This window comes from Leptopilina heterotoma, unplaced genomic scaffold (genome assembly GCF_015476425.1).
Source record: "Leptopilina heterotoma isolate Lh14 unplaced genomic scaffold, ASM1547642v1 Lhet_123, whole genome shotgun sequence".
NCBI lineage: Eukaryota > Metazoa > Arthropoda > Insecta > Hymenoptera > Figitidae > Leptopilina > Leptopilina heterotoma.
In genome coordinates, this window is record NW_025110842.1 from 6,230,444 (window position 1) to 6,256,577 (window position 26,134).

Here is a 26,134-nt window from a genome sequence, read left to right on the forward strand (position 1 = left end):
CGTACTCGAGCTTTTTTTCTCTCTCTTTCCTTTTTTCTTTCTTTCTCTCTCTTTCTTGCTCTCTATCTTTTTTTCTCTCTCTTTCTCTCAATATTTCTTTCTCTCTCTCTTTCTTTCTCTCTTTCTTTCTCTCTCTCTTTCTTTCTCTTTTTCTTTCTCTCTCTCTCTTTCTTTCTCTCTATATTTCTCTCTTTTTCACTAATTTCTATACTTTCCCCCTCTTTATTCTCTCTCTGTTTCTATATTCTCGTTTCTTTCCTATGCTTCTCTCGTTCTCGAGATTTTTGTCTCTCTTTCTATCTCTCTCTTTTTCTCTCTTCCTTTCTTTTACTCTCTTTCTTATTTTCTCTCTTTTTCCTTTTTTCTTTCTTTCTCTCTCTTTTTTTTTCTTTCAATAATTTCATATTTACCCCTATTTCTTTACTCTACCCCCTCTTTATCTCTGTTTCTCTCTCTCTCTCTCTGTTTCTATATTCTCGATTTCTTTCTTTGCTTCTTTCATACTAGAGATTTTTGTCTCTTTCCCTCTCTCTTTCTCCTTCTTTCTTTTTCTCTCTTTCTTTCTCTTTCACTAATTTCATATTAACCCCTATTTTTATACTCTCCCCCCTCTTTTTTTTCTCTTTCTCTATTTCCTTATTCTTCTTTTTCTTTGCTTCTCTCGTACTTGAGCTTTTTGGTAAAAAAAAAATAGGAGAGAGGGAACGTAAAGATACTCTCCCCCCTCTTTTTTTCATAATAGGGAGAAAGAGGGAGAGAGGGGGGGGGGGTTTATGAAAATAGTAAGAGAGAAAGATAGAAAGTAGAGTAATAGAGAGAGAGTGGGGGGGAGAGTATAAAATTAGTGAGAGAGAGAGAGAGAGAAAGAGAGAGATAAAAAATTGAGAGAACGAAGAAGTAACAGACAGAGAGTAAAAAATTCAGAGAACGAAGAAGAAAGAGAAAGAGAGAGAGTAAAAAATTTAGAGAATGAAGAAACGAAAGAGCGGAAGAAGCAGGAGAACAAAAAAAAAGATAGAAACAATCACAAGAAGAAGGGGTGGAAGAAAGAGAAAAAAATATAGCGAGCATAGGAAGTGAAAAGTGAATAAAAAAAAGAAGAGAAGGAGACAGGCGTCTGGTGCCGGTAAGGAAGGGAAAGGGGAGAGAGAGAGGGGGGAGAGTGAGACAAGGGCGCGAGGGAAAGAGGGGGGATAGCGAGGGGATTCCCTCTCAAGCAAGGAAATGTTTATATATCGGAAGAACTCTCTCTTTCTCTCTTTCTCTCTCTCCGCCAATGCTTTCGCTCTCTTTCCCTCCTTCCCTCTTTCTCACTATCTTTGCGAATGCTTTCTTTCTCTCTTTTCGCCAATGCTTTTCGTTTCTTCCGAAAGAATTTTTTCTCTCGGAGAGAGAGAGATTCCTCTATCTCTCTTCTCGTTCCTCACGAAGAGAGAGAGAGAGAGAGTAAGAGAGAGAGAGTAGATAGAGAGAGAAAAATGAGTCTCGTGGAGAGAGAGAAGAGAAAGAGAGAGAGAATAGGGAGAGGAGAGAGACGAGTCTCGCGAATAGTTTGAGAGGAAGAGAGAGAGAGAGAGAGAGACTGACTCGAATCGTTTGGGGGTCGAAAATTTATAGGGAGAGGGGGAAAAGCAGCCGCGAAACGACACGAACCTTCCCGAGTGGAAAACCCGACGAAAAGGCATGTGTATCCGAAAAGCTTACTTTGGACGCACACTAATACACATAGACTCTCTCGATTGGCAGCAGCACTGGAAACGACCAACCAACAGTCGAGACTCAGGGGAAAGAGAGTGGTGGTGGTGGCGGCGGCGCGGCCAGACACTCTCCTAGAGGTGTTTGTGTGTGTGGGAGGGAGGGGGGGAGAAGGAAGGGGAAAGAGCGACGCGACGTTAAGGGGAATAAAGGTGGAAAAACAGCGGGAGTACGAGATGAAGACGAAAAGAGGATAGGCGAACCCAGAGCGCGACAAGACCGCGTTAGGATTCGTTCGCGATCACACATACTGCCGAAAAAAATCGACAAAAAAATATTCTCTCGCTAATAAAAGTTAAAAGTTTCCAAATTCTCTTTCAAAGTAAAGCAATTATTTTGCAAAAAGAGTAAAAAGAAAACTGTTTTTTTAGTGAAAATATTATTTTTTTTTTTTGGTGCAAAAAATTGTGTAAAGAAAGTAAAAGAAAAAAATTATCCGCGAGTGTAAAATTTGATCTAAAGTTATAAAAAAAAGGATTTTTACCCTCGGTTGGTAAGAGATTTTCGCAAATTTTTTGTTTCATATCTTAATTAATTGAGGAAAAAAAATTTGTAATCACTTTTTTAAATTAAATTTCCGGGAATTTTTCCAAAAAAGTGGAGTGGGGGTAAAAAAAGCCTCGTTTTTTGGAAGTGGTGGGGGTAAAAAAAGAACCACGTGGATAGTCACGTGTTTCAAAACTGAGGGGATTCCCCCCCTTCCCTTTCACCCCCTGGGCATAGAAACTTAAGGAGGGATTCCCCTTGGTTTTTCTTTTCTTTTCTTTTTTTTTTTATTTCTAAAATACTATCGGTGCGGTGTGGTGGTGGGTATTTTTGAGTTGAAAAGAAATATGATTGACGTTGTCAAAAAAGAATTTCACGTTTCAAAGAATTTATCCGAAGCAATTTCTTAAATATCAATTGTGATTTTTAGCTGAACGCATTTTTTTTTTATTAATATTTTTATGATGAATTTCTGCCGAACTTCCGACAAATAAAGGGATCTATTATTTTTTTCCCTTTTTTTGAAGGTAAATTTACCTGATTCTTTTATGTGGATTTTTTGTTTGAATAATAGAGAAAAGAAGGAAACGGCGAATATTTGTGGGATAATTGATTTTATTATTTTCGAAAAAATAGTTCTTTTGTTCTTTTATTGAATAAGAAAAATATTTCTAGATAATTTTTAATTTTTGGAAATTAATTTTTGGAAATAAAATTTTTATTTAGTTAAAATTGATAATTTTATATTAAATTTTGTTTTTATTTTTGAATTTTTGGAAAGAAAATTAAAGATTGTTTTTATTTTTAAAATTTTTGAAAGAAGATTAAAAAGTTTTTTATTTATTTTTGAAAATTTTTGAAAAATTCGAGAATTTTGAATTAAAATTTAAAAATTCGTTATAAACTTGAAAATTTTTTAAAGAAAGTTTAAAAGTTGGCTTTTTTTAGAATTTAGAAACAAATTTGAAAATTTTTGTTTTAATTTTACAATTAAACAAATGAAATTAAAGTATTTTCTTATTTTTGAATTTTAGAAACAATTTTAAAAAATTTCGTTTTTATTTTAGAATTCTAGAAGCAGAATTTAATTTTTGATTTTATTTTAGTATTTCAAAAATAGAATTTAAATTTTAAGATTTTATTTTCGAATTTTTAGAAATAAATTAAAAAAGTTTTTCTTAATTTTTGAAATTTTTGAAACAAGAATTAAAATTTTTTTATTTTTGAAAGTTTGAAACAAAATTAAAAAATTCTATTCTATTTCAAAAACTTTCGAAACAAAGTTAATTTTTTCTTCTTTTGGAATATTTTTGAAACAAAATTGAATTTTCCAGTTTTTCTTTTAGAATTTTTAAAATAAAATTAAAACTTTTGGATTTTATTTTTGAATTTTAGAAACAAAATCGAAAATTTCATTTTTTTAATTTCCAAATTTCACAAATTTTTTCAAAATTGTTTTTAATTTATTTTTCATTTTTCACAAAAATGGTTTTTAAATGTAAATTTCAAAAATGTTTTCAAATTATTTATTTTCAAAAATTGTTAATAAAGCTTTTCATAAAATTATATTTCACTAATTTGTTCTTCAAAATGACATATTTCATTTAAAGTTTCACATTTCACTAAAATTTACAATTAAAATTCTATTTTTAAAATTATAATTAAAAATTCTTTACTCAAAAGTACTTTATTTTTTTGGGGGGGAAGGGTAAATGAAAAACGTACATATTTTTCTTCCTTATTAATTTTTTCTTTTTATTTTTTTTGAAACTAAATAATGAGAAACCATTTTTTTAATGCAATTCTTTTATCGTACTTTTCCTGGCTAAAAAATGTTTCACGTCATTAAAATTGAAAGGGATGAAGTATATTCGCTCATTCACGTTTTTCTCCTAAAGTTTTTTCTTTTTATTGATGAGTTTTTTGGCTAACGATCTTTTTTCCCTACTAAATAATAATTTTAAAAATAGTAACGAGAGTAATTATAATAATAATATTTATTAAAAAAATCTTTTTTAATAATAATAATATTGATAATGATAATAATAATAATTATATTAATAACCATAATGATAATGAGAATAATTAAAATGATAAGAAAATGACAATAAATAAAGAAAATCAATAAAAGAAGGAAAAAGAAATTTTTAATTTTCAAAAAGCCCGCGTAAAAATTGATTAGTAGAGGGCGCCACTGACTTTCTCGCAAGCAGTAATATTTCAGTCAAATTATTCTAATAATTAGAATATTTTGATATTAAACCTAATTATAATATAGAAATATTAATAATAATAATAATATTAATAAAATAATAATAATAAATAATAATAATAATTGTAATAATAATAAATAAATAAAGCGAATTGACCAAAAACGAAAAAATAAATTTTATCTTTTCAAAAATCCCGCGTTGAAATTAATTGACAAAGGACGCCATTAACTCTCTCGCTAGTGGTAATTGTTCACTGATTTTTTTTTTCACCACGAGAAAGAAAACAGAGAAATGAAAATTTAAATATAAAATAATTAAAATCTCCTTGGTTAAAAATTTATTTTCTCTATTATTTTTTTTCTCTTTCTTAACCTCAAGATTAAATGTTAATATATTTTAAGAATAAAAAAAGCAATTTCATTTATTTGATGAGTCTGGCATTTTACGGTACGGGATTGTAATTGCACAGCCACTCAATTTCTTTAGAGAGAGAAAGAGAGAGAAAGAGAGACAGAGAGAGAGAGAAGAGGGTGCCTCGGCAATAAGTTCGCATTTCCGGTCTTAACTGAAGTCATTTTGTGCGCGCGGACATTAAATGTCGGGCAGGCAAGCAAATATGAGATGAAAATACATAAAGTAAATTTTGCAATATTTTTTTTTTCCTTCTTTCGTTTGCCTGACGAGAATTTTTTTTTAATATTTACATTTATCGCAAAAAAAGAGAAGATGAGAGTTTGGCAATTTTTCGAGGGTAAAGATTTTTTCTTTTTTTTTTGCTAATTCACGAGACGGAGTAAATTTTGTAATTATTTTTTTTTTTATTTATTCATTCTTTATTTTTTATTAATTTTTTTACTTACTTACTATTAATAATAATAATAATAATTTTTTTTCATTTTTACAGAAAGTTTTAATTTATTCTTCAATAATAATAATAATAACAACACAACGCTAAATTTTTTTACTAAAAAGGAAAAAAAATAATTTTGAAGATTTGAAAAAGCCCGCGTTAGAATTAATTGCCAGAGGGCGCCATTGACTTTCTCGCAAGCGGTAATATTTGAAGTTATTATTGCAGAAAAAAGATGAATTATAATTGAATAATCAATTACAATAGTGTATTATTATTATTAATTATTAATTTTCAATTATTTATTATTAATTATCAGTTATTAATTTTTAATTATTAATTATTATCAATGATTTGATAAATTAAATTAAAAAATAAATCTTATTTTTTTGTGCTTTTAATTGTAAATAAATCTTATTTTTTGTGCTTTTAATTGTAACTAAATAAATTAATCCACAAAGAGATAAATTAATATTGTAAAGTAAAAATAAGAGGGAAAAGAAAAAAGAGATGAAAACTATTAATACGTAACGATAAGCTATACGATATGTCAATAAAAAGTAAATATTGAATTAGAAATAACTAAAATTACATTTCTTCGATGGCTATATTTATATTATTTAATTCACATCAGCACGCAACCTTTATTACTGAATGCATTCGCTTATTGAACCAAATCCGAGTTATTGAACGAGTAATTGAGCTATTATTTCATCAGCACATTAAAGAATTAATTTTTCTTTATTTATTATTTTAAACAAAAAATGAATAATGCAATTTTCTTTCAATAAAAATTACAAAATGAAAATTTTTTAAATATTCCTTTATTTTCTATTCCTGCGAAGCAAAATTTGAGTAATAAAGAAAAACTTTGTGTGAAGAAAATCAGAGAAAAAAAATTTTATTTTAAAAAAATAACTAGTAATTTTTCAAGGGAAAAAAATTATAATATTATATAAATAAAAAGCAAAAAAAAAAATTGATACAGAAAAAAATTATAAAGAAAAACACTTTTTTAATGAAAAAGAATAAATTTTTATTGATAAAAATAATTTTATCAATAATTATGAATTTAAAAACAATTTTATTAATAATAATGAATTTTGAAAATAAAAGAAGCGATAAAAAAAATAATAAATATTTATAAAATTCACTCTCGTCATTAAAAAGAGAAACATTCACTAATTTAATTTTAAGAATTAATTAACGTGACAAAAAAAGAGCTGGTCGAACAAATGAACATGACGTTTGTTTCTCTCTCTCAACTTTCAAGTTCGTCGCTCTTGACAATAAAGGGAATTCGAAAGGCGTTAATTTATTCTGTTTGCAAATATAATTTTGACTATAGAATATTTAACCACATATACTTACGGCCTACTTGAAGTTATATTTAGTATTGGGGTCAAGCTTTGGATCTTTTTCTCTTTTTTTGCTTAGATACGTGAAAAAGAAAATTAAACAAAAAAAAAATTTTTTGATTAAATGTTATCAGTATTTAATATTTTTATTATTATTACGATCATTATTATTATCACTATTATTATTATTTACTATTTTTATTATTACTTTTACGATTAGTACTATAATTTCATGTAAAATATTACCGCTTGTGAGAAAGTCAATAGCGCCCTCTGTCAATCAATTCTAACGCGGGCTTTTTTAAATTTAAATATTTTTTGTCATCTAAAAGCAAAAAAAAAATTATTTTTAATTTATTCAAATTAAATCTATTTATTAATTTTTTACTATTTGTATTTATTGAAACAATTCCTTTGTTTTTGCAGAGTTATAGAAAAATTGCACGACAAGTTAGTACGCCGGACAGTGCGCCGGCGGGTCTAGGAAGTCCGCAAGCAGGAATTGGTGGACTGCCTCATCAGCAGCAGCAACAGCAACAACAGCAGCAACAACAACAGCAACAGCAGCAACAACAACAGCAGCAACAGCAACAACAACAACAAACACAACCGGCAATACATTCCGATCCAATGCAGGCCAAGGATCAGCTTAATCCACCGAGTCAACAAACGGGTCTCAGGAACGGAAATACTGCCGCTCCGGTTGTCTCCATGGTGAGTTTGATTTTTTAAAAAGAGAAAAAAATTTTTTTCTAAGGGTACTAGAGGTTAGAGAGAAATGGGGATCAACTAGACTAGGAGAGCAAAAGCTAGACTAGAATGTGCAAAAACTAGACTAGACTGGGGAAAATTACACTAGACTGGACAAAAACTAGATTAGAATGTGCAAAAACTAGACTAGGTTAGGGAAAATTATACTAGACTGGACAAAAATTAAACTAGAATGTCTAGAAACTAGTGAAGGAAAAAGTATACTGGACTGGGAAAAAGTAGACTGGAGTGGACAAAAACTAGATTAGACTGAGAAAAATTACCCTAGACTGGGCAAAAACTAAACTAGATTGGACAAGAACTAGACTAGGAAAAATTACTCTAGACTAGCATATGCAAAAACTAGACTAGACGGGGGAAAATTACATTAGTCTAGACTGGGGAAAATTACACTAGACTGGACGTGGGAAAATTATACTAGACTGGGCAAAAACTAGACTAGACTGGGGAAAATTACACTAGACTGGGCAAAAACTAGACTAGACTGGGGAAAATTACACTAGACTAGACTTGAGAAAATGATACTAGACTGGGCAAAAACTAGATTAGAATGTGCAAAAACTAGACTAGATTGGGGAAAATTATACTAGACTGGACAAAAATTAAACTAGAATGTGTAGAAACTAGAGTAGGAAAAATTATACTAGACTGGGGAAAAAAACACTAGACTAGACTTGAGAAAATGATACTAGACTGGGCAAAAACTAGACTAGACTGGGGAATATGATACTAGACTGGACAAAAACTAGACTAGACTAGGAAAAATTACACTAGTCTAGACTGGGGAAAAATACACTAGACTAGACTTGAGAAAATGATACTAGACTGGGCAAAAACTAGACTAGACTGGGGAATATGATACTAGACTGGACAAAAACTAGACTAGACTGGGAAAAATTACACTAGTCTAGACTGGGGAAAAATACACTAGACTAGACTTGAGAAAATGATACTAGACTGGGCAAAAACTAGACTAGACTTGAGAAAATGATACTAGACTGGGCAAAAACTAGACTAGACTGTGGAAAATTACACTAGGCTAGACAAAAACTTGACTAGAATGTGCAAAAAGGAGACTGGACTGGGCAAAAATTACACTAGACTGGACAGAAAGTAGACTAGAATGGAAAAAAAGTAGACTAGACTGAAGAAAAAAGTTTCTAGTCTACATTTTGCCTAGTTTACTTTGATTTTTTCCAAGTCTAGTTTAATTTTTGCCCAGTCTAGTCTACTTTTTGTCGATTCTAGTGTAATTTTCTCCAGTCTAGTCTAGTTTTTGCCCATTCTAGTCTAGTTTTTACCCAGTTTAGTGTTATTTTCCCCACTCTAGTCTAGTTTTCGATAACTCTTTTTTATTTTTTGCATATTCTATTTTATTTTTTGCCCCTTCTAGTCTAGTTTCTGCCAAGTCTATTCTAGTTTCTGACCAGTTGACTAGGAAAAAAGTAAAATGGAAAAGTCTAGACCAGACCAATCTAGAGTACCTTTAATCCACCTTTAAGCCAATAAGATATTGAGTAGACGAATTCTCTTTCTCTGGGTCAGTGGAAAATCCGTGATAGCAGATCAGACAGACTCGGAAGTGGACTTTCTTTTTCGAAAGTGAAAAAGAGGGTTGGAAAAGGGAAGTGGGAATGGAGATAAGAAAAGAGCGGAATGAGAAAAAAGGGGAGACATGAGACGACGGTTTCGAATGGAATGCTGTTTTATTCTCCCCCTCTTTCTCTCTCTCTCTCTCTCTCTCTCTCTCTCTCGCACTCTCTCGCTCTGGCAATTCGCAATGGACTCGAGTGGGTATCTTGATCCTCTTCACTTGGGCTCGCACATATATCTATAGTGGTATGCACTTGAATGCCGAGTGAGTGCGAGGTTACTGGGCAAACCAGTCTGCTCGCGCCGTCTGTTTACTCCACTATCCAACCACTCAACCATCTATATGCACGTTTTCACTGTGTTTATATGAATACACACATGCATCTTAAAATATAATTCTCTACTAATGTTTCTTATGAATATAAAAATTTGTTGTATTTTGTTATTAAAAAGTTAGGAAAGAGTTAAAAAAGACCGTTGCGATACAAATTTTCAATTTTTCGCGATTTTAACTAAATGTTCGTATGTGCGGACGTGTATGTACAGTAGGGACTTTATTTATGGCACAAGCTTATAACAGATCTGGAAAAAAAACCCCTTAGTTGTAGAATTCTTTACTTTAGTGAGGCACAAGGGTTTCTTCTACAAGAATGACCTTCGTCGGTCTTCAAGGTCAACGACAAGAGTCTCCCTCACGTTATCGAGAACAACATTCTTTAACAAATGCTGCTGATGCTTCTCCTCCTCCCTCTTCTTCTTTTTTTTCTTCTTATTGTTTTCAATTTGGCTTTTGCTGTTTCAAGAGTTTCTTCTGCTTTTTTTGCGGGTCCACCTTTTGTTTGTTGGTCTCGATACTTTTTGTTTGTTTTAAAAGCGCTTCTTCTTTGTTTTTTCTTGTTCCTTCTTTTCTTCTTGTTCTTTTTATTGTTGTTCTTCTTCAGCTTCAGCTTCTTGTTGTTGTTCTTTTCATTTTGGTCTCGATTTTGAACATTTATTTCTGTTTGTTTGAGGCTTCTTTGAGACTATCAGTTAAGGATGTCTTAAGGCTACTTTAAGGCTAATTTGTGGTTTCGTTAAGGTTAGCTTAAGGATACTTTAAAGCTAACTTGAAGGATAACTTAAGACTTTCTTTAGGCTAACTTAATCCTAACTTGAGGCTAGTTTAAGGGCAACTTATAGCTAGCTTAAGCCTAACTTTAAGAAAGTTTAAGGTTAACTTATTACTACCTTAAGCCTAACTTAGGCCTAATTTATAACTACTTTTAGCCTAACTTAAGTATAACTTAAGCCTAACTTAGCCCTAACTTAGCCCTAACTTAAATATATCTTAAGCCTAATTTAGCCCTAACTTAAGGCTAATTTGAGGACTTTCAACCTTAGGACCAATGCAACTTACTATGTTTTTACTTTGGACGGCAGAATTAACGCTAGTTATAGGCTATCTTAAGCCTAACTAAGGCCTAACTTAAGACTAGTTTAATGCCAACTTATGGCTAACTGAAGCCTAGGGTTATGTTAGTTATAAATCAGCCTTAATCTAGTTAAGGTTAACTTATAACAAACTTAAGCCTAACTGAGGACTAACTTAAGGATAACTTAAGTCTAACTTGAGGATTCCTTAAGGATATCTTATAGCTAACTTAAGCCTAGTTAAGGCTAACTTAAGCATAACTTGAGCCTAACTTAAGCCTAACTTAGGCCAAACTTAAGGCTAACTTAATTCTATCTTAAGCATAATTTATGGCTACCTTAAGCCCACCTTAAGCCAAGTTAAGGCTAATTTACAACTAAGTTAAGCATAACTTATGACTAATTTAAGCCCTACTTAAGGCTAGTTTAAGTCTAACTTAATCCTAACTTAAGCCTAACTTAGGCCGAAATTAAGGCTAGTTTAATTCTATCTTAAGCCTAACTTATGGCTAACTTAAGCACTACTGAAGGCTAGCTTAAGCCTAACTTATAACTCAAATAAGCCTGATATAAGCCTAACTTAGGCCTAACTTAAGGCGAGTTAAATTCTAACTGAAGCCTAATTTATGGCTCACTTCAGCCTAACTTAAGTCAATTTTATGGCTAACTTAGTCCTTATTTAGGCCTTACTTAAGGCCAGTTTAAGGCTAACTTAGAACTACCTTAAGCCTAACTGAGGCTTATGTTAGCCTAATTAAGGCTAACATAAGCCTAACTTGAGGTTACTTTAAGGTCAACTTAAGCCTAACCTACGGCTAACGTAAGCCTAACTTAAGGATAGTTTAATAAGTTGGCCTTTAGGAAGCCTTTAAGCCTTTAAGTTATAGCCTTTAGTTGGCCTTATAATAGCCATAAGATAGCCTTAAGCTACCTTTAAGGAAGCTTCAAGTTAGCCTTAAGTTAGTCTTATACTAGCCTTAAGTTAGTCTTATATTAGCCTTAAACTAGTCTTAAGTTGGGCTTAATCTTGCTTTAAGTTAAGCTAAAGTTGGTCATTCTTTAAGGCCTAACTGTTTTTTCCTTAAGGCTATCTTAAGTATCCTCGAGCAGCTTTTAAGCCTTTTTTTTAAGCTTTTTAATTTTAAATCACGCCTTAAGGAGACATAATATAGCCTTAAAGAAGGCCGAACTCAAGCCTAGGTTAAATCTATCTTAAGGCTACTTTTAGCATAACTAATCCTAAGCCTAACTAACCTAAGAGCTAGTAGTTTAATGCTAATATAGGTCTAACCTATTAGGTTAGCCTCTCTTAACCTAATCTTAATCTAATCTTAAACCTAACTTCTGATTTTAATTTTATATCCTTCTTTCTGTTTCCCCATTGATTGAAAACAATTTTTAACTCTTTTCCTACGTATAGAAATTTTGAAAAAGTTCTAGCTTTCCGAACACATTTACCATCATCAGCATCATTACAATCACTATTATTAGCAAAACTTTATCTACCGATTATGCTAAAGTTAGTAGACCCCTATTATCATTATCATCATCATCAGCATCATCGCCACAACTATAATCACCCAAAAACTTTTCCCACCAATTATTATTAAACTTAATCTGTACAATTATCATCTAACAAGTTGATAGCAACTCTCATCGTCAACAGATGAGTTTCAAAATCAGATATGAAATTTAATTTTGACACACACCTAATTGATCTAGAATTTCTGCGGCAAGTTTTCAAGAGGAGGGGGTGGGAGAGAGAGAGAATATTATTGAGGATGAGGGAAATGAGATTTGAGAAGCATCTATCCATCTTTGAAGAACCTATTTGAGGTTTCTAGCCTTAATCGTATCTCGAAGGAAATACAGGAGAAGGAGAGAACGAGAGGGAGAGAGAAAGAGAGTAGATGAAGAGAGAGAGTAGAGAGAAAAGGGGTGTTTGCCCTCTCTCTCTCTCCCTCTAGCCTCGCTCTACCTCTCATGCCCCTTTTCGAGAGAGGTCGGTGGTTCCTGTTCCTGCGGGTATTGATTCGCGTTGGCGGGCGGTCACCGCCCCCGCAGCCACACAGCCTGCGTCTACCGCCAGTCTACCCCTTCTTTTAACGTTGTGTCAGACTCTGACATTTCACAACGAGGTAGTCAACATTGGAAAAAGCAAAAAAAAAAGTAAAATACAGTTATTCATCACGATTCCCCATCCCTCAATGGTAGTTTGGTCAAGTGGACTCTGATTTCAATCAGGGTCAAAGTGCCATGTCCCCTTTAATAAATCATCTTCTATTTCTGATTCAATCAATTTTTGTTTTCCAATTTTGACAAAAATTTGAAATTTTTTCCTTTTTCACCCGAAAAATTCTATCCTCTAAGGATTAGAAATAAAGTATTGTATTTTTCTTTGCCAAACCTTTGCTTCTCCCCCTTGCTGCTATGGAGGAAAATGGTGGAAAAAGATTAGAATATCACTTTGGAATATGAGAGGGAATTGCCAACTGAAAATTGCAAAATTAACAGTTTATAATCGATGCAAATGTGTGGTAATTGCCAATAACTACAGGTTGATTGTTGGCAATTGACTATTATACAAGATGCACACCTCTAAAGCCGCTAAATTCCCAAAGCTCATTCAACTGAACATTATTACAGTTTAGTAAATTGGATTATTAAATTCTAATTTGCTTTCAAAAAATACATTTTTCTCCTCTGGTGTTTTAATTCAAAATTGTTCTTTTTTAAGCAAACTATATTATCGATATAATTTGGGGATTTTTTTTTTGGTATTTCGAGAATCAAAAAACAAAAAATTAATGTTGAACGTTTATTTGTGTGTGGAGGTTGAATTCGAAATTGAGAAAAGTTAGAAATAGCGGGAGAGTGACGCAAAAAGGGATCTTAATTACGAAAACTTTTTCAATCATCGTCGAAAATTGAACTTTTTTTTCCCAAACAAAAACTGATCCGAATTAGATGATAAAGGAAGAAATACTAATCCTTTCTTAATCGAATTTGGAGAAGAAGAGCGCAAATCTATTTTTTAGATACACTTCTTTTTTGATCCTCAAATAAAGGCTAACTGATGGTTTCCTTAAGGCTAGCTTAAGGCTAACTTATGGTTAACTTAAGCCTAATATAAGCCCAACTTAAGGCTATTTTAAGGCTAACTTATAACAACCTTAAGTCATACTTAGTCCTAACCTAAGGCTACTTTACAGATAACTTACGGCTAATTAAGCCCAACTTAAGGCTACTTTAAGGCTAACTTGATATAGTTAGCCTAAAGTTAAGCCTAAGTTAGGCTTAAGTTAGTCATAAGATAGCCGTAAACTAGCCTTAAGTTAGCCTCAAGTTAGGCCTAAGTTAGCCTAAGTAAGCCTTTAGCTGGCCTAAATTTAGACCTAAGTTAGCCTTAAGTTAGGCTTTAGTAGGCCTCAAGTTACGCCTAAGTCAGGCTTAAGTTTGTCTCATGTTAGGCTTAAGTTATCCATAAATTATTCTTAAACTAGCCTTAAGTTAGGCTTTAGTTATCCTCAAGTTAGTCCTAATTTAGGCTTCAGTTAGCCTCAAGTTAGTCCTAAGTTAGGCTTTAGTTAGCCTCAAGTTAGGCCTAAGTTAGCCTTCAGTTAGGCTTTAGTTAGCCTCAAGTTAGGCCTAATGTGGGCTTAAGATAGCCTTAAACTAACCTTAATTTAGGCTTAAGTTTGTCTCAAGTAAGGCTCAAGTTCGGCTTAAGTTAGCCTTTAGTAAGCCTCAAGTTAGGCCTAAGTTAGGCTTAAGTTTGTCTCATGTAAGTATTAAGTTAGGCTTAAGTTAGCCGTAAATTATCCTTAAACTAGCCTTAAGATAACCTTAAACTAACCTTAAGTTAGGCCTAAGTTAGTCTAAAGTTAGACCTAAGTTAGCCTTAAGTTAGGCCAAAGTTAGCCTTAAACTAGCCTTAATTTAGACTTAAGTTAGCCTTAAATTAGACCTAAGTTAGACTTAAGTTAGTTTAACTTAATGCAAGTTTAAGGCTAACTTATTACTAACTTAAGCCAAACTTAAGCCTACTTTAAGGCTAATTTATTACTAACTTTAACCTAACTTAAGCCTAGCTTATGGCTTAATTTAAACTAGCTTAAGTCTAACTTATGCGGAACGTAAACCTAATTTAAGGGTAAGTTAAGGTTAACTTGTGGCTTAGTTAAGGCTAACTTAAGCCTAAATTATGATTCACTTAAGCCTAACTTTTGGTTAACTTAAACCTAACTTATGCCTAACTTAAGGCTACTTTAAGGCTACGTTATAACTAGCTAAAGCCTAAGTTATGACTAGATTAAGGATAACGTTTGGCTAACTTAGGCCTAAGTTAAATCTAACTTAAGGCTAACTTAAGCCTACTCTAGGCTTAACCTGAACCTAACTCAAGGCAAACTTAAGCCTAAGTTAAGGCTAGTTTTAGGCTAATTTATGGCTGACTTCTGCAATTGTAGGTTAACTTTCCTCAATGTTAATTTAAGCTAGCCTTAAAAATGCTTTAAAGTATCCTTGAGTTACTTTTGAAGTAGTCTTGTGCAGCAAAAAATCCTGAAAAAGTTAAAAACCTAGACAAATTAGAACACACTTTGTATTCCTCATCATCACAATTTGATCTCTTGACAACATTCCAAATCACTAGTTTCCATCTCTCAGTCTCTATTTTCTCTAATCCAATCGCAAATTATCACTCGAAACTATTGCGGTAAAAGGGGGAATGGCATCCAGTGTGTTGATAAATGTCAGAACATTAACCGCTTGAGTTGTAAACGGAACAGGGTTGTTTGGGTGCTGTCGTCGAGGCGTCTCTCGTTTATATTACGCCCGGAGGTAAATCGAGTTGCCTTAGGTCACGGTGGCACGAGAACGGAAGGATTTTCCCCCTTTTGGAGAGGAGAGATCCGAGGGTTGAATAGAACCAGAACCAGAGAGAGAGAGAGAGAGTGTGAGAGAGAGAATTCCCGGCTTTGGCGAGAAGCCCGACTTCGATGCTATCAACCTCGACCACAAACACCGATTCACGACCACTTTAAGGGAGTAGTCTGTTTACCACCCCGACGACATGTCCGCAACACTTGAGAATACCAGTAGAATACTCAAATCCCCTCTGCGGATTTTTTTTATCCATTTACAAAAAACAAGGGGAAATTGTATGATGATAATAATCATTTCATTTTAGAATGAAACGAAGCAACAAAACTTGTTAGGCGGTAAATTATATTAGGATCCGATTAAAATTTCCGCCATCATTGCATCGCATCGCCTCGAGTCTCTAGAAAATTAATAATTATTAACTGTAAATTATTAATTTCCCCGGAAATTCGAAATTAAATTTTTTATTTAGAAAACCTTTTTTTGCTTTTTAATTCGGAAATTGGATTTTGTAATTCAATGGTGATTAATTTCGGTATCGTGTCTGATGAGAGGGAAACGAGAGGAGGCGCTAGAGGGAAACAAACCTAGAGGGAAATGTCGGAAGGGTTAACACACTAAACGGATTAAATGATACATAGTTGTGACCAATTTACCTAGAGGAGATTAGAGAGATAATGGTGCTTGTAGATTTTGAAATTGATTGCCGAGATTGCAAATAAGAAGCTGTTTACAATTTCGCATTTTTTGGAAGATAGAATAATGTTTTTTCGATTGAGAAATATTGAGAGAATCCTACTGTATTATTTATACCTCGAGGAAGAGAATTTCAGAACTGTGAAGAGCAAGTTTAAATTATTTAGGTCCTGGAGAATAGGATAGCATCCTCTTGATGAATAATTGAAATTTTTAGAAAGCAATTTCTTTTGGATTTTTTTATGAATACTAATGAATTGAAAAATTGTTTCAGTCGCCGGGTGTGATGCCATTCTATGGTGATAGTGGAACGGGTTTCCGACCTGCAGCCGGTTTTGGAAATACGGTTTGGCATCAGGGAGTGGGAACAGTGACAGTTGAAGCGACACCAACAACATGGCCGCCGCAACAGTTTATTCAACAAATCCCAGCGTCGAATCAATTGGAGGAATTGAGGTATCATCCGCAGTATAGTGCCGCGACGCCCTATCATCCCCAACCGGTGACCTATCAACAACAAACATTCATAACGACCGATCAGTCTGCATTCCAACGGGCCGGATCAACGGGCCAATATACTATTACCGGACAGCCATCGCCATTGGCAACAGTCGCCCCGCAGAATACCACAACCACCCCCCAGAGACCTCTTAACGGTCAATTTATGGAACCAGCCGTCACTCCGGGTCAAGTCGGTTACGAAAGACAGGAGTATGTCAATGGATATCAACAACAGGTGAGCATCCATTCACTGGAATTTGATATGCTTTGATGTCGTCCGACTTTCCCACCAGAAGATCCCACCAGTAAATCACTTTTTAGACAAAAAAAAATGGAGTTTTGCTAAATCAGCTCATGCCAAAAAAAAGACCGGGGGCCCTATTATTTAAAGCACTGCTTCGATTTTAAGTTACAGATCGAATGATCCTCTTTTCAGGACGTGACTATGGCACCGCCACCAGCGACAACACCCACCAGTCGCAGCAGTTCCGTTCACATGGACTCTCAACCTCAGCAGCCTCAACAGCCATCCTCAGACACACAGGTTGTGAAAGGCTTCGCGACAATCGCCGCCAATAATGTGTCGGGAAACGAGATGCCTGGGTATCCACTTCAACAGGGCCCACAGAGTTTACACAACTCTAACGGATATCCAGGCTATCAGGAAATGGGTCAAAATCAGTGGCAAGAGCGTACCGAAACTCGCCACATTTGGTCCGATAATAACCAAGATGGCAAAAACCCCTGGTCGGAAAGTGATTTACAAACCTCGGCAAAAGAAAGAACCGATAGTCACATGAACTGGGAGAGTTCGGATAATTCCCACAAAGACAATTCCCAAACATGGCAAAATCCCCGGCTCACTCCGTCCCAACAACAAGCTTGGCCCCAACACTCGCCGAAACTGCCCGAACATCAAAACACCCAAAGAATTGGGTCTTGGCCGCAGACCACCTCTGCCCAGGACCAAAACTCCGCTCAAAATTCAAGACTGACACCTTCGGGACAATGGCAGCAACAGCAGCAGCAGAAGGTCGAACAAAATCCCCGACTGACGCCATCGAATCAAATGACCTGGCCCGACACGCCTACTAGTCAACCCAACTGGTCACCGAACAGCATGAAAAGCGACGGTGGTCAACAGCAACAATGGGACTCCCAACCGAGTCCCAGGCGAACCCCCGGCGCCAATCCCCCCTGGCCCGGTCAATCCACCCCCCAGGAGGCCAAACTCGAACAATGGTCCCCCCGATCCGCCGAGAATCCCTCCTGGGCACAACAATCCTCGAAACAAGAAATGCAGAACTCTGGCGAGAGAATCATTTGGCAGGACTCCAAGAACGGGTTCGATAATCCGGAGGAGTACCCATCCAATCAGCGCGTCAATCTCAACAGTCGCCTCAAGTCCATGATCCTCAACAAACAACACCAACTGCAAAATCAGCCCGGTAGGTTGCAGAATCAAATAACCATTCAGGGTCAACAGAATCTGCAAAGCCAAAACCAACTGCAGAACCAAAATCAACTGCAAGGCCAAAACCAACATCAGAACCAAAATCAACTGCAGGGCCAAAACCAACATCAGAACCAAAATCAATTGCAAGGCCAAAACCAACATCAGAACCAAAATCAATTGCAGAGTCACAACCAACTGCAGAGTCCGAACCCGATGCAGAATCAAAATCAAATGCAGAGTCCGAGCCCAATGCAGAACCAAAATCAACTGCATAGTCCGAACCCAATGCAGAATCAAAATCAACTGCAGGGCCAAAATCAAATGCAGAACCAAAATCAAATGCAAGGTCAACAAAACCAAATGCAAAGTCAGCAGAACCAACTGCAGGCACAACAAAACCAGATGCAAAGTCAGCAGAACCAACTGCAGACACAGCAGAACCAACAACAACAATCACAACAGCAAAATCAGATGCAGTCGCACCACTTGCATCACCAAGTGAGAAGTCAACACACCAACGGAAGTAGTAAAGAATTTCCGAACGACGATCGAGGGCGGGATTCGCACGAGAACGAAAAACTGCAGGACAAACGTGACTACAATCCGGGAATGATGAGTGAATCAATGACCGGTAATTTTTTATTGCATAGCCACCACCATCGGGTCGATAAATTGCCCGACGGTGGTGGCTTATGGGAGTGGACTGGTGGCGGACCAATTAATCCAGTAAACGAAACATACAACCCCGAAACTGGAAAGAAACCCACGGAAACTGGTTCCAAAAGTCCAGAAATCTACAATACAAATCGGATAATAAAAATCGAAACAGACCCAAATGAGGACGGAGAAACGTGTCACAATCAACTGACAAAAACTATCAAAATTGAACCAGAGCAAATTCGTGAACAAATTGGAGAGCAAATTACAGAGCGGACGTCGAATTGGAAGAACAACTTTTGTCAACAGGAAGAAAAATCGGATAGTGAGATTAAAACGGAAGAAGCAAATAGTCCGAAGAGTAATACTACCTCGACGAGCACAAAATCGCAAGATCAGCTGGAGAAGATCAAGAATAATGTGAGGACGGAAGTACCCGACTGCAGCTGCTTCCCTCCGGATAAATGTGAGTTGCCATTTATTCAGTTGTACGACAACACTAACAACGAGAGAACACACTAACAAAATCCCTCCTACAACAAAAATACTTTCTCGTCTTTTTTTGATGAGACTAATAAACACGGCTGGTAGACAAAAAAAAACCAAGTAGGGGCAGAGGAAATTTAATGCCGGATTTAATAAGACGGCATATTTTCGCTTACCCCTGCTTTTGATGTAAAAAAAACAGAGACGACAAGTGTCAAGTAAAAATATTCCAAAAACAAGGTCCACCGGAACCTGGATCGTATTACACACATCTCGGTGCGGCAGCCAGTCTTCAAGAACTGAGAAACGACCTGGAACGACGCACCGGTCTCAAGGGTAACGCTATTAGGTTCGAAAAGGTCATCTACACTGGGAAGGAAGGCAAAACGACGCAGGGCTGTCCGATGGCGAAATGGGTGAGTTATTTTTTGAGATAAAAAAGAAACGGGATTTGTCAATTCCCTAATTTCTAATTGCACTAATTTCGAAAGTTAGGGAAGTAGATACTAATGGGTATTTTTACAGATTCTTCGTCGGTCTGGAGTGGAGGAGAAGATTCTGACGATTGTGAAACATCGACAAGGTCATGAGTGTGCTACCGCTTGGATTGTAGTTGCGGTCGTCGCTTGGGAGGGTGTTCCCTCCCACGAGGCTGATCGGATCTACTCTCTACTAACGCAAAAACTCAATCGATTTGGTCTCCCAACAACCAGACGATGTGGCACCAACGAGCCCAGGACTTGCGCCTGTCAGGGCCTCGATCCCGATTCCTGTGGCGCGAGCTTCTCCTTTGGATGCTCCTGGTCCATGTACTACAATGGCTGCAAATACGCTAGGAGCAAGACTGTCAGGAAGTTCCGGCTTTCCGTCAAATCAGAGGTAGGAATTCAAGGGAAATCTCCTATTCAGGTGATCTATCGTCCCCCATTGAGCGTCCGTTACGGTATTATAGACAATCTTTGCTGCTCTTAGTACCGCAATGGACGAAATTCGGGTTATCTATCGTCCCCCTAATGAAACGTCCGTTATGATAGTAATACCGTAACGAACGAAAATAGATAACTATTGTTTACAACAAGATTTATCGATGAATGTATTTGCAGGAGCAAGAGGTGGAGGAGCGGATGCACGTGTTGGCGACTCTACTGTCGCCGTTGTATCTGAGCCTGGCTCCGGAGGCCTTCAACAATCAGACGCAATTCGAGAGAGAGGCCAGCGACTGTAGACTGGGTTTCAAACCCGGAAGACCATTCTCCGGGGTGACGGCTTGCATCGATTTCTGCGCCCATTCGCATCGGGATCTGCACAACATGAACAACGGTTGTACGATCGTTGTGAGCCTAACAAAACACCGAACGCTGTCGAAACCCGAGGACGAACAGTTGCACGTCCTGCCATTGTACATCATGGACGATACGGACGAATTCGGCTCCAAGGAAGGCCAGGAGGAGAAGATCCGCGCCGGCGCCGTCGACGTCCTGAACAAGTAAGTACTGACGACATTCGGGAATTTCAGCAAATTCGAAAACTTTGTCAACTGTAGATTGACTGAAAGTTGACTGAAGGTTACCGAAAACCTTCCGAAGAAGTCACAAAGAGGGAAGGAGTTAACTAATCCCGTTTGGAATTACAGATATCCGTGCGAGGTTCGAGTCCGGTCGGTGCCCCTCCAGCCCTGTAGACGACACGGAAAGAAGCGGAAGGAAGAGGAACCGGAGACCGTTCACAAGAAGGAAATATTGAAGAACTTCCCCGAACATCAAAGACGGGAACCACAGATCCACATGGAGATGAATACGGAATTCATCGGGATGGAGAGTTCGAGAGTAATGGACGCCCAGTTGCAGAGTTCCCACGTCTCGTCCACAGTGCTGGACAGTCCGGTCTCCATGTACCAAGGCTGGGGCTACCAGAACGATCAGCAATGGAACCGCAACTGGATCGACCAGCGAAAGAACAATTGGCTCAATCCCTGGAACGAGTACCACTTCGGTGGTTTAGAACGGGAAATGAAAGTCGTACCCGACAGCACAAGTCTAGATGACACCAGACCCAGAAGCCAGAACACCGAATCCGATTATAGAACACCCCCGCGGACTGTAAACTCAACACCGGAATCTCAAGTCCTTTCGCCAAGAAACCATCCACCACGAGGTGGGACCCCGGCGTCTTTTTCCAGCTCCGGCTACTACTCCAATCCACTTTCTAATTCTTCCTCTCATAGTAACGCTTCACTTCCAAATGAGTTGTACAGTCCGAAAGGTTTTCCCGAGCAGCAAAAATTTACTAACACTCCAAGTTACCCGGACGTTAGGGGTAGAATTGATTATCAAAATCCGTATGATCAGAGAACAGTGAAAAATACCGAAGGGTTCCGCAACTTCGAGGGAAGTACTGGGGGATTCTTAACTAAGGAGAGACCAGTCGACCCACCGAGGGATTATCAACAAAACCAGTATTTACCATCCATTTACCAAGTACCGCAAAATCAACTTCCAATCGATGGTACGAAGACGATCGATCTCCATCATCCATTCGCGGATCCGATCAAACACACCTGGACTGACGGACGCCAGAGTTCGATGCCAAGGGAGAGTCCAAAATGGCATAATCAGATAGTCCAAGAGGCGTCGCCCTTCCGGGTTCCTAAAGGAAGACCACCTTCCCGAACCACTCCGATTGCGGACACGAACATATTTCCGAATCCGTTCGTCAAGACTTTTCTAAAACCCCAAGAACCAAGACATCCACAAACTCCGGATGTCCGGGAGACGAGACCGGAGAATCCCTGGGTCACATGGCCGCAAGAACCGGAAGTAAAGGACTTCCATCATCCAATGTCCGGTTTGCGACCCTTTCCACATTACGGTTACCCTGTCTTCGAAAAAACCTACCCTAACTTTGAGGGTTACAACTATCATCATCAGTACCATCAAACGGAGTATACACCACAATTGTATCAACAAAAGCGGGAGAACTACCATCCTTCGTATCAAGTACCGCAAGGTGTGCCGCCGCCATATCATCAGGGTTTAAATCCGTCCTGGCGTTGGGAGAAACCTCAATGGGAGATCTACGGTCCGCCATCGTATTTTCCAGTTCTTCCTGATCCACCGCCAAAGGCCGAGCCACTTGGCGAAGTTGCGGACTTCTCCGACAATGAGGAATGCTTCAAGGACGCACAAATGGGCGGTGTGGCCATTGCCCTCGGTCATGGTAGTGTTTTATTCGAGTGTGCTAAACATGAAATGCACTGCACTACGGCTCTCAAGAAACCCAATCGACTGAGTCCAACGAGAATCAGTTTGGTGTTCTATCAGCATCGAAATCTCAATCGTGGTAAACACGGTTGGGAGGAGTGGGAGGAGAAGATGAGACTCAGGAAATTGGGAATTACCAGTACAAGTGGTACGACGTCGACTACCAACGTTCAGACGACGACTACCGTCTCCAGTCCCGGAGTATCATCAGGTAAATTAACTTCTGATAGTCTTTTCCGTTTTTTATCCATTTCCCAAAGGGAAATTTGCAGCTACTGCAACTTTAACATACCCTGTAATCAATCTTTTAATAATTAAATTAATTGTATCGACCGTTCAATGATACACTAAAAACAAAAGGAAATATCGCAGAGGAGATTCCGCTTCAGACCAACTGACGGATACAACCCATATGTTTTTCTATACTTCTATTGCAAATTTTGCTTCAAGTTTTGTTGGGGTTTTCTGACTAGAGACTATGTCGGTAATTGCTGATAGTAGATTTCTGCAATTGTTTTTCTATAATCGCTATTCAATTAATTTGTGACTGGACGGTATGTGAAACAAGCGACAAAATCAAAGTGAACTCAATGTCGGTAAATGCTGGTAAAAGATTCCTGTAACTGTTTTATCAATTTTTTTTCGAAGTTTAAATGTAAAATTTCGCTAAATCCTCGTGTTGTTGCGTCAAAATAGAATCTTATGTCGGTACTTGTGGGTAAAAGATTTTTGTACCCGTTTTATCTACTGAAAAAGGACTTCAGTGTCGATATTTGTCGATAACAGATTCCTGTAAAGGTTTTATTCAACCCATTCCAATTAAAAATTATAATTCTACTGATTTCCTTTGTCGTAGCGTCAAAATAGTGCGTCCGCCACCAAAGTAGAAAATAACTAAAGAATCTTTTTCACGCAGGTTAAAAAATATTAAGAACGAAAGAAAATCACAGTAGGAGAACGTCGATAATTGTCGGTAACGGATTCCTGTAACAGTTTTATTAAATTTTTCCTATAAAAACTCGAATTTTAGATAATTTCTGCTTTCCTAGAGTCAATTTTATATCCACTTTGTTAATTTTTAATATTTTAGGGTAAAAAAACTCTAATGACGGTAATTGTCGGTAACAGATTCCTGTAACGGTTTTATTAAACTTTGTCAGGCAAAAAAATTGCATTTTAGATAATTTCTCCTGCCTTAGAGACAATTTTCTGTCTATTTCGATAACTTCTAGTGTTTTAGCGTCAAAAAGACTCTAATGTCGGTAGTTGTCGGTAACAGATTCCTTTAGTGGTTATTATTAAACTCATCCAGGCAAAACTTCTCAATTAAGATAATTTCTTTTCTACTAGGTTTAATGATTTGGCTGGTGAATGAATACAAAGAGAAATTAATGTCGGTAATTGTCGGTAAAAGATTCCTGTAACGGATTTTTTTAAATTTATTTGAACTAAAACTAAGAGTTGGGCTAATTTCTCAAATTGCAACGGTAAAATGGAACAAAAACTCCCAATTAAGATAATTTATGCTGCCTTAACGTCAACTTAGTGACTGATAAATTAATTCAAAAGGACATCATTGTCGGTAATTGTCGATAAAAAATTCCTGTATCGGTTTTTAACTTTTTTTGGACAAATGCTTGTAATGAAGATAATTTTTATGTTCTAGAATAAATTTTGTGTTTATTTCGCTAATTTCTTTTGTCGTACCGTCGATAAGAACTGCAATGTCGGTAATTGTCGGTAGAAGATTCCTGTAACGGTTTTGTGAATCTTTTTCCAACAAAAACTTTCAATTAACGTCAATTCTTCTGTGTTAACGTCAACTTAGTGTCTGACAGACAAATTCTAAAGGACTCGAATGTCGGTAATTGTCGATAAAAGATTCCTGTAACTGTTTTTTCAAACTTTTCCGAACAAAATCTCAAAATTCCGACAAATTTTCGTCTTCTAACGTCAAATGAGTGGGTGTTGAGTGAAGGAATGAATGAGGAAATTAATTTAAAAGGATTCAAATGTCGGTAATTGTCGGTAACAGATTTCTGTAACGGTTTTATCAAACTTTTTCGCACCGAAATTCGCAATTTCGCTAATTTTTCGTCTCTTAGTGTTCAAATGGACTCGATGTTGGCAAATGTCAGTAACAGATTCCTGTAACGTCTTTTTCTCTCTTTTTCGAATTTAAATTTACAATTTACATTATTTCTCGTGTCGTAGCGTCAAATTAGTGGCTCGACCAACAAAATAGGAAACAAGCATTAAAAATTCTTTCTTTCCTAAGTCGAACAACGAGAGAAATAATAATTTTTTTCATAAATGCAAAAAGTAAAAACCCTTAAAAAAATACTTTTGAAAAAAAGGGAAAAGCAAAAAAATTGTAAATACACAAAAAATTGCTACAAAATCTAATAAAATATTTTTTTTCCAGGTGCTGATAAAATTACAAATACCGAGTCAATGCTGAGGTCTTCCACCAGCACCACAATCACCTAAACGACAAAATAATTTCCAATTGCAACACTGCATAATAACCGAAAAGTGCCAAGAACAAAAGGAAGCCAACGCGGCTCAAAGAAGACGAGATCTAGTCAACAGTGAATTAAACAAACAAAAAAATCAAAAAAAGAAAAATCGACTTTTCCTCATCAACTATGGATTGAAATTCTCCAAAACAAAAAAAAAAATTGTCTCAATCCAAACTGCCATTTTTTAAAGAGGTCATCATTTTTTGACCTTCGACTCTAAAACTACATCATTCCCCCCAAAAAAAAAATTTCAGGGGCTTCCCAATTTTTTATACTCTTCTTTTTTCTAAAGGAAAAAAAATGCGAAGTCAAATCAAGGCTTAAAATCCGCAAAATCAATGCGGTTTACACGTCCTGCTCTACTAAGACTTTTTGCGATTTCTCGCACCCGTGTTTATAAATAGCACTCATCAAATTTTTCTTTCTTTTTTCAAAAAAAAAAAAAAAATAATATTCTTAGCTAGTCGTCAGGTTCAAAAGAGCGCGTTTCTCGAAAGTGCGCACAAAAAAAAGTCCGAGCCTCCTTATTATAATAAAACTTTTTTGCTCAGTTCAGGATCGATAAACCGGAACGAAAAAAAAAATACTCATTTTTAAGACTTTTTTTCAATGAATGAAAAAGAATATTTTTATCTATTTTTAGGTGACAAATGCTCATTTTTTTCAAGGGGGTATATTAGCAAAAGAAAAAAAAAGAAAATTCTTGGGACCAAGTTTACTTTTCGTCTCAATTTTTCCGAAAATAGATTTAATTTTTCCCCTTTCTATTTTTTTTTAATTTATTTATTCGTTCTGGTTTTTTCCGCTCCAGGCAAAAATCGAAAAAAAGACTGCATTTCGACAGTTGTTCTTTTTTAAAAAAAAGTGTAGTTACAGCACAATTCACACTTTCGAGATTAAAAAAAAAAGGAAAAATGAAATGATCTCAAAGTTTTTATTTTAGAAAAAAATCGTTTTGTACATTTTTTTTAAAAAACGCTAACGTATTTATTTTGCACACTCTCTTTAGCACCCGTTATAATAATTATATAAATATATATACATAATTATATATATCTATATATATAATAGAATATTAAGTGCGATGTGACTCAGTACAAAGACAAAGAAAAAAATTTTTTTTCAATAAAAAAAAATTGAATGTTGTTGAATGCTTGAGAGAAAAAAAATAGAGTGAATGATTTTTTGAAAAAATACTGCAAAAATGCTCGCAATTGTCCAAAAGAAACTGACAAA

General features: G+C 36.1%; 1 protein-coding gene across 1 annotated transcript in view; it reads left to right on the top strand.

The window, feature by feature from the left end:
* The window catches only part of LOC122512715 (DNA N6-methyl adenine demethylase-like), a 120,207-nt gene extending 94,702 nt beyond the window's left edge, over positions 1–25,505 (top strand). Inside the window, exons 3-10 of the mRNA XM_043628730.1 lie at positions 7,089–7,376; positions 16,291–16,752; positions 16,954–19,096; positions 19,357–19,532; positions 19,642–19,995; positions 20,220–20,602; positions 20,750–22,587; positions 24,802–25,505. Of these exons, the coding sequence (XP_043484665.1) occupies positions 7,089–7,376; positions 16,291–16,752; positions 16,954–19,096; positions 19,357–19,532; positions 19,642–19,995; positions 20,220–20,602; positions 20,750–22,587; positions 24,802–24,866 (5,709 nt within the window). The 3' untranslated portion in view covers positions 24,867–25,505. The remainder of the gene's footprint in view (positions 1–7,088; positions 7,377–16,290; positions 16,753–16,953; positions 19,097–19,356; positions 19,533–19,641; positions 19,996–20,219; positions 20,603–20,749; positions 22,588–24,801) is intronic.
* Positions 25,506–26,134: the final 629 nt, after the last annotated feature.